Source organism: Cygnus atratus, chromosome Z (assembly GCF_013377495.2).
Source record: "Cygnus atratus isolate AKBS03 ecotype Queensland, Australia chromosome Z, CAtr_DNAZoo_HiC_assembly, whole genome shotgun sequence".
NCBI classification, from domain to species: domain Eukaryota; kingdom Metazoa; phylum Chordata; class Aves; order Anseriformes; family Anatidae; genus Cygnus; species Cygnus atratus.
The window spans coordinates 12,513,030-12,525,897 of NC_066396.1; the positions used below are offsets into that span (position 1 = coordinate 12,513,030).

A 12,868-nucleotide genomic window follows, 5' to 3' on the forward strand; every position below is an offset into this window, starting at 1 on the left:
TAGTAGTTGTGATTCAGAAAGCAAATCACAAGGAAGCAAATCATATCTTTTCCCAGTTCACACTGTTGGTATTTGGATGACAGTAGCCAGCTTACATGTTTCCAGAAAATTATAGCAAGGAAGACTCAGACTTTATAAAAATATATTATTAGTTTTTTCTCGTTGTCTCCTGAATTACGACAACATCTCAACTTTGCAGCACCTTTAGCCTTCAAACCTATACAATAAGTTCATTCAATCTTTTCTGAATTAACACAACTCTCTTCCATGCACCTACAGGCGCAAAATTTTCTAGAAATTCTGGGGTCATTTTCCCATCAGCTTTAAGTTGTTCTTCCCCTTCTGAAATAACAATATTCAAATCTGCATATAGTGCACCATCTGAAGCATCATCACTGTTGGATAAAGAGGAAGAACTATTCTGTATGTCTTTCTTATGACTTGTGTCTATACAACCTTGCTAACATTTGCTTTTTCTGCAACATTGACATTGATTTGCATTCAGTTCGCAATCAGTACAATATGAGATGTTTTCCTGGGAAACAGCAACCTGTCATTGTCCATCCTATGTTCATGCACCTGATTTTCTGATCAGTAACTGCAGTACTCTGTGCTTGACTTCAGTGTCTCTGCACTGAACAGCAAACCATTACAATATGCCTCAAAATTTGGTTGGATTCTAATTGTCTCCTCCAGTGTTTTTATAGTTCATGCCGACCTGAACTTTAATATATGTACGGTCTCTTTACTCCCTTCATCCCAAGAAGGGGAGGCAGTATCAAACCCAGAGGTCATCATTCTAGAGCCTCACCAAACACATCCTTAGTAAAATTATCTATCTGCCCTTAAATTTTAAGTATGGTTTTAGGTAGTCAGGCAAACAGCTTGCAGTGGGTATCATTACATTAGCTCTCTCACAATATTCATGCTAGAACAAGCCAAAAGTCCTATAAAATTATAAAAAGGTAGTCTACTATTGCATCCCTATTCTGAGATCCTGTTACACTGTTTACCATCACAAAAAGAAACAAGGGCAGTCTGACATAGCATTTACTTCATAAATCAGTGAGGTTAGTTGCTACATGGAACAACAAGGTAAGTGCTTACACAGATTCTTCCACTAAAGTGACTTCCACAAAGGTCAAGGATAAGGACAAAAAAAGAAGAAACGCTCTCATTTCCAGTCTCGAGCACCTCGCCATCCTACTGGCACTCTGAGCCATCAGAAATTCTTTCAGACAAGTCGATCCAGTTATCCTCCTATTAAAAAGATTCCTTAGGCCCAAGTAAATCTGAGAACTGCCAAGTCAAACACCCACTCAGTTCTTTGCTTAAGAACATCAGTTTCAAGTCACACTTATTCTGAAACAATAACCGGAAAGATCCTTTCTGTTTCACTCTGGTGAGGCTTAAGCTCCCTAAGAGCAGTAACAGGAGCGTCAGCAACATAAATTTAACATGGCATCCAACAAAACATTACAAGTGGTTTGAGTATCAAGGGAGTTTACCTGTGTTAGCACTACCAGCTTTAACTAAACTACTTAGCAAGATGGCAAGTTAAATCTGCTGTTTTCTAAGCCTGGGAATATTTGATTTCAAACTACCTTCTCATTTAGTAATAGCTACTGAAACCCATTAAGTTACTTATAATCAATCCTGCTGACTGTATTCACCTCATTCTAGAAATTTCTTCTGTGGCACAAATACAACAACAAACTATAAATCGAATATGCTATAAGTATGAACAAAAAAAACCACAACTGCAATGTATTTTAATGTGAATAACTTGCTTCTGTTGATTGTTTGCCATCACAGAAGTATCCTGGAGTGTTAATACAACACAAAACAACGTTTCTTTTTAAATAGGAGTTTCTTATCAACTGTCCTCTAGTTTGTCGTTTAAAATTCAGATCGCTTCCTCCTTAGTTCACGTGAGATTCATTATTTTGAGAGTATCTAGTATCGAAAGCATCAAGCTACCTTTATCATAAAGAAAAGCTTTCCCTACCACTATTCTAGTAACAAAATTTATGCCATTCTACCTTAATCACTACAACCATCTGCATCAAACTGAGCACTTCCTAATAGCATAGACTTCATTAGCTTCTATTAGTATGGCCCATCACTGTACTACAAATGGTTTAGAGTGTTAAAATATAAAAACCAATATATCCTTTACAAGACTACAGTTCCTCATTTATGTATATGCTAATTCAGAAAAGAAATCAATTACTGAAGGTCACGCCAAAAGCAGTTTTTCCTGGAACCTGTTACCAGCTTTATCCTTTGTAGTCCCAGCCCCACTCTCAACCACAAACGTATTTCTCAACATAGTAAACATCTAAAGAGAATTAATTACTTGAAGCATTAAGATTTTACTAAGCGTCACCTGCTCCTTATGGATCACACCATTTTTACGCATTTTCCAATCAACATGTTTTGTAAGACCAAAGATCACTGAATCATACCTGAACTCACCACGATAAAGCTTCTGTAGTGCTTCAGGAAATGACTGTGTGTATCTCACAGGCAAACATAGGTGACCCTCCGATCTGGAAGCAAAAAGGAGTAAGGATGATGAAAAAGTACAGTATTTTGGTCCCCCCAAAAAAACAACACAAAAAACAAGCAAGCTCTTTCAGTTACATAAAGCAAAGCTAGGCTTTTGATCTTTATGATCCCATACTATTTTCACACACATGGTACATTAGCAACAATACCCATCTTTCAGCTCCTGTGATGTACATGTGAGACATCAGGATCCTTCTTCCACTTTTCCCCTAAAAAATGGTTGTTCAGCAGGTAACCCTGCAAGAATACACAGGTACTAACATAGTACCTGTCACCATAGCCCTAGGCAAGGAATTCAAGCTAAATAAACCTTGCAAGTTCGAAAGAATGTTTTCCATCTACATACAAGTTGGTGATACCGAGACAGGTAGGTGACATGCCTAAGATCAAAAGAATCTCATGTCAAAGCCAGAAGACTAAACACTGCTCCCCTTTCATGAGTGATATTTGATAACTTGAAGGCACTTGTTATTTGAACCCTGTTATTCAGGCTTGATACTGTTGAATATCTATTCACAGCATTTGGAAAGTTTTGGAAGAGGAATATAGTATGGAAAGAATTAAAACTTTTTGGCTACCACTTTCTTATCTGCTAAGATTTGATTAACTGGTAATATCAGAAGCAAAAATCTAAATCTGGAAATCTCGTCAGACAGAGCCTTGGTGAATTTTGAGTTTTTACTTGCCATCCATTTGAAGGTTATACCAACCAGGCAGTACTAATACACTGTATCCACCTGCCCAAATCAATCTTATTGCTAGGTGAATGGGAGTTTATAAGAGGACAACTAAATGCCATTAAGTGGCTGAGGAGACGGTGTCCTCTGAGTTCTGGAACGGTTTACCCAACAAAACCAGAACAAATTTAATTTGTTCATACCCTAACAGATTTCCAATAGGATTCATCTCCTTAAAGAAATTAAGTTTCTGAATGTTCAGATAGCACATTTAGTTGCTTTTTTTAAGGAAGTCCCTTTTCCAGTCACTAGTCTATACTACCATCTCCAGCCACAAGCTTCTGCTCAGTAATAAACCTAGCTCCAAGTACAGCTGCATTAATGTGAAAACAGCTGTGGCAGTTGAACACATCAGTGCTTATCCAATACTACTTTATGTCCTCACAGATGAGAGGGGACAACTCGTTGTGGAAACTTTTGTAATAAAACAACAGGTTCACTTGGTATCTACAATCCAGTAAAACAGACATTTGTTACCAAATGCCACAGGCATGCCACATGCATCATGAAAACAGATGCATATTATGCCTGACATTAAACATAGTATCTCTTTCCCAAACATGTTTTTACCTTTCAGGATCAGTATTTACTCCAATAACTGGTTTAAATTTATCAAAGACCTTACTGGCTGCCAACAACATTGTGCCATCACCTACACAAAAAGCAAAACAAAGAATGTTAGTTTCTCTTCTCATTCTAATATTCCAAACAAAATAGTCTCACATCGATTGCAGTACAACCGTTACATGCTTCTGTGTCAACAACTGAACAGGTTAAGTGGCACAAAAATAAAATGGGACCAGAAAACCACTGACACCTTTTAAAACAGAGTAATGACAACTGAACTCAAGATAATAAATGTGACTGGAACAAGTACTACTTATTGGACAGCTATACTTGCCCTGGCAACTGAATTTGGCAGAAGCAAGTTTGGAAAGACATTTATGGAGCTTTCTATTATGTTTATCAGCTGGTAAGAGAAATTGCATTCACACTTCACTTCACTCTCTAACTTTGAGGATTTCATTGAAATCTGTAACAGTATTATTAGGATGCTTCAGGCATGAACACATCCCCTTTGACCCATTCTGAGTAGTAACCAATAGCTGAGGGAAAAGTGGACCAGTAGTGAGAAGGCAATGGCAGGGCAGCATTCGAGTCTACTGCCACGAATGACTGAACATTAAGACAGAACACAGCAATGCACTGTAGTGTTTGCAGCAAGTCACAAAAATAAAACTGAATGAACTGCTGAAATCTGATGTTAAAAGGAATCAAACAGGTTAGCTGCTCTGTTGGTTTGTTTAAAAAGCTCTACGGAGCGGCACAGGCTGCTCAGAAGTTGCATATTTCTACCTATGCCACCAATTCCAGATATGCTGCAATTAAGCACGAAAGCAAGCAAAAAAGTTTGGGAAGGGGGAGGAAAAGGAAGTATGTTAGTCTCCAACTCGTGTTCCTAAAAAACAGAGTAGGGTTTAGGGCTACTCATAATCATATAAAAGCAAGTATTTTATCCTCTTTAGATGAAAATTACAGTAAATTCCACAATTTCCACCATTTTACACAAGATAATACCGAACTTTTCCTAAGTGGCCATACATTGCCATTCACTTCCTAGTGCTACAAATTTCAGATATGAGAGGAAGAAAGGATGGCCACAACCACTGAATTTTGTCATAATTTTCTGACAATTATATCAGCCATTTGTTTTCAAGATGTGCACATCTCCAGATGCTTCAGACTGCAGAATTTATTTGAAAAACATATCTATGAAAACATACTGAAACATATACTTCTTTTCCATAAAGTCATACCTCCTGCTGATATAACAGCATCTGCCCACCGAACTGTCTCTTCATTATATTCTCGACGTTTAACAAGACGGACTTCTATCCTCTCGTTCCTATAAAGTGCAGGAAAAAGCCTGAATGTGTCCTATATTGTCCCTTGTCACATCCTTCTGAAAAACTGACATGTAATTAAGGACTAAGTACAGTTGTATTTGGTTTCTAAGCATTTGACACTCACACAAACCCTTTACATCTTTTTCATTTGTTTTCAAGACAGCGATGCAATGTGTTAGTTAGCTGAACTGAGCAAGTTCACGATTGTTTCAGGAATAACTGTCCATCTGCATCACCCTGCTTTAAGTATTCCTGTTTTATTAGGGCTTGTCACACAAAGCTTTCTTCCATGGATATTTGCAGTTTCTGAAATTCTTAACACCCATATATTCTTACCGTAAACTGTCTACAACATGCTCCACGTTTTTTGTATGAATGCGGTGCCGCTCCAATAGACCAGCGTAATTAGATCCCTTCAAGGCAAGCTGTAAGACAGAAAGTGAAATAGTTAATCACAACATTAAGCACTCTTGGTTAATATAAACAGAAGCTATATAAAAACTATATATTTTATCTCAACATAAAGATGTATGCTTTTATAAGCATCCCACTAGTTACATCTCTATATGCATACTGGTCGGCTTACATTCACTTGTTGAAGTAGTTACACAGTCACAGCATCAACCTCTTGAGGGCTCTACACAAATATATGAACAAATATACTGCACTGACTTCTATGCCACAGCAGACACTTTTCTTTCCCTGAATTCACTAAGTAAATTTAAACTCTAGGTAAATCTACACCAAATAGCTTAACTAACTATATTCCTCCATCACGTGATGAAAACACTCAAATAGTTGGCAAGTTACCTGAAGAGTTCTAAACTTTGTGCTATAGGGAAAGAGAACAGAAAAAGCAACATGAATGATAATTAAAACATGTATCTTTGAAATAGTTAGAGCATTAACCTTCAAATTGTATTTGAGCTTAAATGGAAGGTTGCCAAGTGGTGACAAAGGTAACAGTTCCCTTGCATCAAAACAAAACAAAACAGACCACCAAAACTTAAGGTCAAGCCACCTACTGCCTGCAGTATTGGTCCCTGGATTATGGACTACATTTTTCAGATTTGTATCAATAATTTAGCAGTTGCATTCTAGCACCATTTTTCTTGTTCTTCTTGTATTTAAATTATTTTGATTCCAGGACACTCTTTAGACATCTGTCAGTTCATATGGGTAAGGCTTAAAAGAGCAGGCGGGTAGGTAAGACTTCCACCTGATTATTAGACTTTTTGCAACAGGCTTCTGTCCAAGTCTCAGTCACCAACTTTATATATCCATTCTTCTCCTCACTTATTTAGTCTGTTAATGTGGTGCTGGTGCTGCCAAATACATGTCAGTGTGCAGATTAACCCCAATTTGGAAGCAAAAGAAAGAACAAAAGAGGATGATATTAACAGCAAAGAGTTGATAAATACATTCCTAATGAAGGAGATCCTGTTTGGCGCAGTAGGCTAGACTAGATCACCTCCTGAGACTCCTTGTAACCTGAATTCTTGTATGATTATATTGTCATTGGTTCCTTTTCCCATTCAGTTAAAACCAAATTTACCAGGGCAGAAACAAAAGTTCTCCTAGAGTAAAGAAATTTGTCAGTGCCAGAAGCTTTGAATGGACACTTCCAGCAATTTATTCATGTGCCCTTATGCAAGGCTGCACATCCTTCCAGGAGTAAGTGGTGCCAGACAGCCGCATCTAATCCTATTTCCATACAGATTCCCACACCACAGAACCCCACAGCGAAGGGGAGAGGACTGGCACGACACGACAATACCAGTTAACTGCAATCCAACACCCAACAAATGCAGTCTTTCTTCATCTGACACCTATCAATGCCAAGAAATCCAACCATGAGCTAAGCACCAAGATCAGCACTGACGAAATTATAGAGAAGAATGGAATTGGCTGTTCTGGAACTGCATCTCCACTGGTCTCACAGCTGGGATCAGGAAACCTTCTCCAACAGAAAGGGCTCCCAGACTTTGCCTGGATGCCATCAACAGCACTACAAGCAGGCAGCAGGAGCAGCTGCCAGATGTGCTTGGTCACAAGCAAAGATAAAGCATGTGGGAAACCAGTAAACATCTCCACTGAGCTTTCAGGTCATCCCAGTGAAGTTTAATAGCAATGGTTTGCTGGGATGCAGGGTGTTATGTCCCGTTAATTGTCTCACACATTGACCCCTTCTTTCTACTCCCCAGCTACAATACTGACACGCTCCTGCACACACCTCTTTCAAGAACTCAGTGCTGCACTGGGAAGCCGAATGGCGCCACAGTGGGCAGGAAAAGAGCATGTAAGGCTACGGCCAGTCACAGCACTGCCCACTGCTGGGCTGGTTCTCAACCTCATACAAGACAGCGAGACTGGAAAGAAAGCAGAAAGTAAGAGAGTATTTGCCACCCACAGACAACATCTGCCCCTGAGCACCACAGGTCTCATTTGCTAGAACTGGGACTTTCAATTGCCTTCCTGGAGAACAAATAGACCTTGCTTTACTATCAGAAAGAATGAGAAATCCACAACAAATAACCACTCCACTCAAAAAATCAACAGGGTTACTAAATCAGGGCTCTCATTCATGTCTCCTCTGGAAATATCTGTTGTGAATAAACTACTGTCACCAATAAGCACCTGACGTGCAGACTGTTGCTGCAGCACATTTTTTCAGGCTGCTATTTCCACAGGCTATTACTTCCCCACACAAAGCACAGCCTCCATCTTGCAATTTTATTTACCCCATTTATTTGCCAAATTTGTCTGCAAGCTACCTTTCAGCTTAGTCCAAGAGAGCTTTTATCTCAGAACAATGACCAACCAGTGAATCTTTGTGTGACCATTTGTAGGCATTTTTTCTCCCAACATCAGTCCCGAGTCATCAGCTCACATTTCACTGTTATTACTAGCAAGGAGAGAGTTGAGTAATTTCATTGCTGAGAAACAAAGTCTGTTCTCTAATTTACATTTGTCTTAAATGTAATAAATTATTATTTCATCAATGGCTTCAGAATGCAAAACGAATGCTCATCAAATGAGATGCCAGTATCCTGACGACTGGCTGAAAATTACCGGGATAAAGAACAGGTATCAGATGTGTAAAGGTCTCCTCTGTGAATTCAACTCTTTAACAAGTAACCAAGTATCACCAAGCTACAAGACAAATGGAAAGTTAAAGCCTTTAAATGGCTAAGCTACATCTATGGGGCTAATGAATCCTCCTAATTTGCAAAAGACCCTAGAGATTATAAGCCTGCCTGTCTAGGCTCATCCCTCGAGATCAGTAACTCAGAAGTTCATTCACCTGAGATCTCACAAAGTTGCAGCCTGCCTGAGCATAACCACAGTGAAGTGCACCAAACACGAGTGCTAGTAATCAGCTGCTCTTCAGGTAACAACTCCAAATAAGCATCCACAGCCCTGTGGTCCTGAGGTCACAGAATCACAGAACAGCTGAGGCTGGACAGGACCTCTCGAGGCCATCTGGTGCAGCCTCCCTGCTCAAGCAGGGCCACCTGCAGCCAGTGCACAGATGCCATTAGCACATCTCCACCGCCTCTGGTCAAACTGCCCCCAGACTCAGTCACACCTTTGGGGAAGGAGCATTCCTCAGCGTTCAGACAGAGCCTCCTGTGCCCATCTGTACCCACTGCCTCTTGACCTGCCTCACACCAGGATCTCAGTGCCATACTAAACTATCACCAATGTTACTTCTTAGAAGACCTCTGTGATGCTGAGGCAGTAAGACAGACTGAGACCACAGCCTCCTTCTCACTTCCGAAGAGCTGGAGGCAAAGATCAGGCAGCCCAGCCGATGCACTCACGACCATCTCCCTGGAGAGCGCCTGGCAGAAATTCCTGATGTACAGAGAAGCTCACGCCACAGCAGAGCCTGACTTCAAGCCTCCTGTTCAGACAGGCCCGTGAGGCAGTGCCAGAGTTGGTCCTTACCAGCTACTCTTCAGGAAGGCCCTCAAGTTCTACTCCTGGCCTCCTCTGTGAAGACAGCAGGCAAGCTGTCTGCCCTTCAGAGGAAGCTCTGATTTACAGCTGCCACAGCACTCCCTCCAAAAGAAAGGAGTCTGGCAGGCCACTCAGCTTTCAAAATCCAGCAGTGCGTGTCACAGCCTCCCTGCTTGCACTGAAGTAGGGAGATACAGATACAGGTGAAGGGAATTCGCTGTCTCCGTCAAAGCCTCCACTGTGATAGCTAACTCTACAACTGCAGCCAAAAAGAAAGAGCAAACTGCATTCAATATCTTCAAATTGCTGTCACTAGGAAAAACGATTCAAAAGCATTTGAACAGTGTGTCTGTCTCCACAACTACCTCGCAAGCAAGGCAGAAAGGTGGCTGCAGTGACTGAGTACAGTGCACAAACACTCATCTGACTTTTAAGGGGAAAAAGCATGTATTAATCTTTACTATTTACATTGTTAAATGTTCAGATAGCTGAGTACATAAAAGACAAGGCAATGACAACTGCAGTTGTAATTTTAGGATCTGAGGGCACAGAATGTCTAACAGATAGCTTTATACTAAATATTGACATTCTTGGCTAAAACATGAGAAAACATAAAACTATTATCACAGCCCAGTGTTGAGTTTGTTAGGTATCGCAAGCTGTATGGAGGAGCAATCTGATAAAAGCATCAAGTCTAACTGAAGAAAAATGGAATTATACCAAACGCCTCATAACACCTACAAAAGTAACTTTGTAAAAGGATGTTTCTTCAGGTTTATTTAAAAAATCCTCGTTAATACTCAAAGAGAAACAACAGAGCTCTGACATTTTACAGAAAAATGTTCTCATCAAAAAACTGCCAAACTGAAGACTGACTTTCTGGACAGGCTGGAAAATAAAATGCTAGTCCTACAGAGCTCAGGATCTTCAGGCTGGGACAGGCTTGGAATTTATGTTGAAGATGTAAAATCCTACATGAGGGGGTCACACACAGGTCTGCAGTCCTGCACAGCAGGTTAAATAATTTCTTTCTGTGGTTACCAGGAAATATCAGTAATGGCAAAAGAAACTGAAAGTACCAATGAAAAGAAGATACGGACTATAACACAGGAAATGCAATGCTTACCTAGTCTTACTTGCTAAGGCTACCAAACAGGAACAAGCTGTTCCTTATCCCTGTAAGGAGAGCAAGGGCAAAACACACAAGAAACATGGCTTAGAACATAAGGATATTCAGCTAAGGGTGGTATCATCAGAAGTACAAAAAAAGCAGAAGTATTCATGGAGTGAGAAGAAACAAGTACAACTATACACCTATTAATCTGACCTCTACAGCATGCAAAATTGAAAAATAAAATGCTAGCATATAAACATGAGAGCTATTCTAAATGAAAGTGTACTAGCATATGAAAACGGACAAAATAGCCAAAAATACCTTCAGGCCTCATGTTAGCAGTGTTCTTAAATATCACAGCAGAGATGCAGTGTGGAGAACACTTCCAAAAGACCTTGCATTGGAGAACACACTACGATGAGCAGAATGCGCTCTTTGATGGAGCTGTGCTCCCTCAGGAGCCATAAGTAGGAAAGGCCTGCACTGAATGTCTAACGAAAGCTTTTACCACAGTCATGGTTTTGCCTGGGATAGAGTTATTTTCCTCACAGAGGCTGGTATAATGCTGTGGTTTGGATTTTTGATGAAAACACATCGATGTGTTAGCTGTTGCAGAGCAGTGCTCATGCAGAGCCCAGGGCGTTTCAGCTCCTCATGCTGCTCCACCAGCAAGGGGCTAGGGGTGCACCAGGAGCTGGGAGGGGACAGGGCCAGGACAGCTGGCCTGGGCTGGCCAAAGGGGTGTCCCACACTGTGTGGTGTTGTGCTGAAAGATAAAATTGGAGTAAAGGAGGAGGAAGGGGGGAACAGCTCCCTCAAGGGTTATCTCAACCTGTGAGTTCTCACATTTTTACCTTTCTGCTTCTCTCCCCCATCCCACTTGGGGAGAGCGGGCGAGCCAGCGGCCGTGTGGTGCTGAGCTGCCTGCTGGGGTTAAGCCACCAGCCCTCTGTGGTGCCCCAAGGTTTCAAAGCAATGACAGATTTGACTGAAGCATGCTAGACGGAATTTAGACTTTACTTCTGCTTAGCTGCCAATTGGCAGGCTCCCATGCTTGCCACAGGGCTTGCTTGCCTTACTGTATATTAGATTCCAGTGCTTGTCAGTGACTGCTTTTGCTGCTGCTGGCCACAATCCTCGTCATCTTTCTTTGCTGTACCTGGGAACGTCCTGATAACAGCCACAGCCACTTGCCAGGGCTGGGTGATGGCCAGGACATCGCTGCTGTCCCCGTGCTGCTCTACTGGACAGGCTGGAGCTTCAGAGTGAACTCAAGTCAGAGGGACCACGACCTGTGGACGAGCCCACATGGGAGCATGTACACCCCAGAGTGCCTGTGGCCACAGAGAAGTCCATGCTGCAGCAGGTGCACCTTGCAGTGGCCGTGGATAAGGCCACGCTGTAACACCTTGAAGTGTCTGTGGCCATTGGGAAGACCATGACACAGCAGGTGTCTGAAGGGACCTCTGAAAGGTGTGGCCAATGGAAAAGGGCACAGCAGAGCAGGTACACCTCAGAGTGACTGTGGATAAGTCCACATTATAGTAGGCAGACCTCTAAAGGGACTGTGGCTCCTGGATAAGGCCATACAGGTGCACTAAGGGACAAGCCCAGGCTGGAGCAGGGGTGAGGGGAGGAGTTCTTTGCAATGTTAAACCTTAAGGCCTGGCCCCAAAGGACAAGAGGTGAAGACTGTAATGGATACACCTTTAAAATGTTGTTAACCCATCCCATGATTTGAGTAGTATGTTACAGGAAGGAACCCCTAGGGGGAACTACAGCAGGAACCCCTTGCCGCTAGCCAGGCCAGGAGCAAGGGCCAGAGTTCATGGCAATGTTAAATGCTGCAGCCTGGTCCAAAGGGACCAGGGTGGAGATTGTAACATGTATACCTTTGAGTTGTTATAACCCATGATCCGAGTTGCACATTATAGTAAGTTCCATCACAGGAACTACTCAAACCAATAGAGGATGAGCCTCACGAGAAGCAGAGCAAGTGCAGCAGTGACCAGACCCGAGGTGGCTTTGGCATCCAGTAACTCCACACAACACACCGCCTCTCCTGTCCTGCGTGAGCACACAAACAGAGAGAAGCTCAGTCACAGACTGAGAGAGCTCAGTGCACATTTTACAGACATTTCACGGGGTGGTCCCCAAAATAAGGGAATGATATCTGTGTATTAATCAAATGTTGGTGATTAACCAACATGTACTGGAAAGTGTGTGACCTGTGCATAATGCCAATGGTATGGAATAACAGGAGGATTTGAACTGTTTTCTGCTGTGATAGAGTTAATTTTCTTCAGAGAGCCTCATATGATGCTGTGTTTCAGATCTTTGATGAAAACAGAGTTGATAACACACTGATTTATGGCTTAGTTGTTGCAGAACAGTGCTTGCCAGTGCAGTACAAAGCCAAGGACTTCCCTTCTTCTCGTGCTGCCCTTCTACATGAAGATAACTGGCAAGCTGCACCCTTTGGAGGAAGCTCTGATTTACAATTGTCACAATACTCCTTCCAAACGAAGGCAGTTTGAGAGGCCACTCAGCTTTCAAATTGTTTCTTCTTTTTCCAA

The 12,868-nt window shown here is 41.8% G+C and overlaps 1 protein-coding gene across 2 annotated transcripts in view; it reads right to left on the bottom strand.

Moving 5' to 3' along the window:
- NADK2 (NAD kinase 2, mitochondrial) overlaps nt 1-12,868 on the bottom strand; it is a 33,125-nt gene that overhangs the window by 12,059 nt on the left and 8,198 nt on the right. For both annotated transcript variants that reach the window (XM_035563763.2, XM_035563762.2), the window contains exons 2-5: nt 5,552-5,640; nt 5,126-5,214; nt 3,879-3,960; nt 2,469-2,552 (exon numbers count right to left, since the gene is read on the bottom strand). In XM_035563763.2, the coding sequence (XP_035419656.1) occupies nt 2,469-2,552; nt 3,879-3,960; nt 5,126-5,214; nt 5,552-5,640 (344 nt within the window). The remainder of the gene's footprint in view (nt 1-2,468; nt 2,553-3,878; nt 3,961-5,125; nt 5,215-5,551; nt 5,641-12,868) is intronic.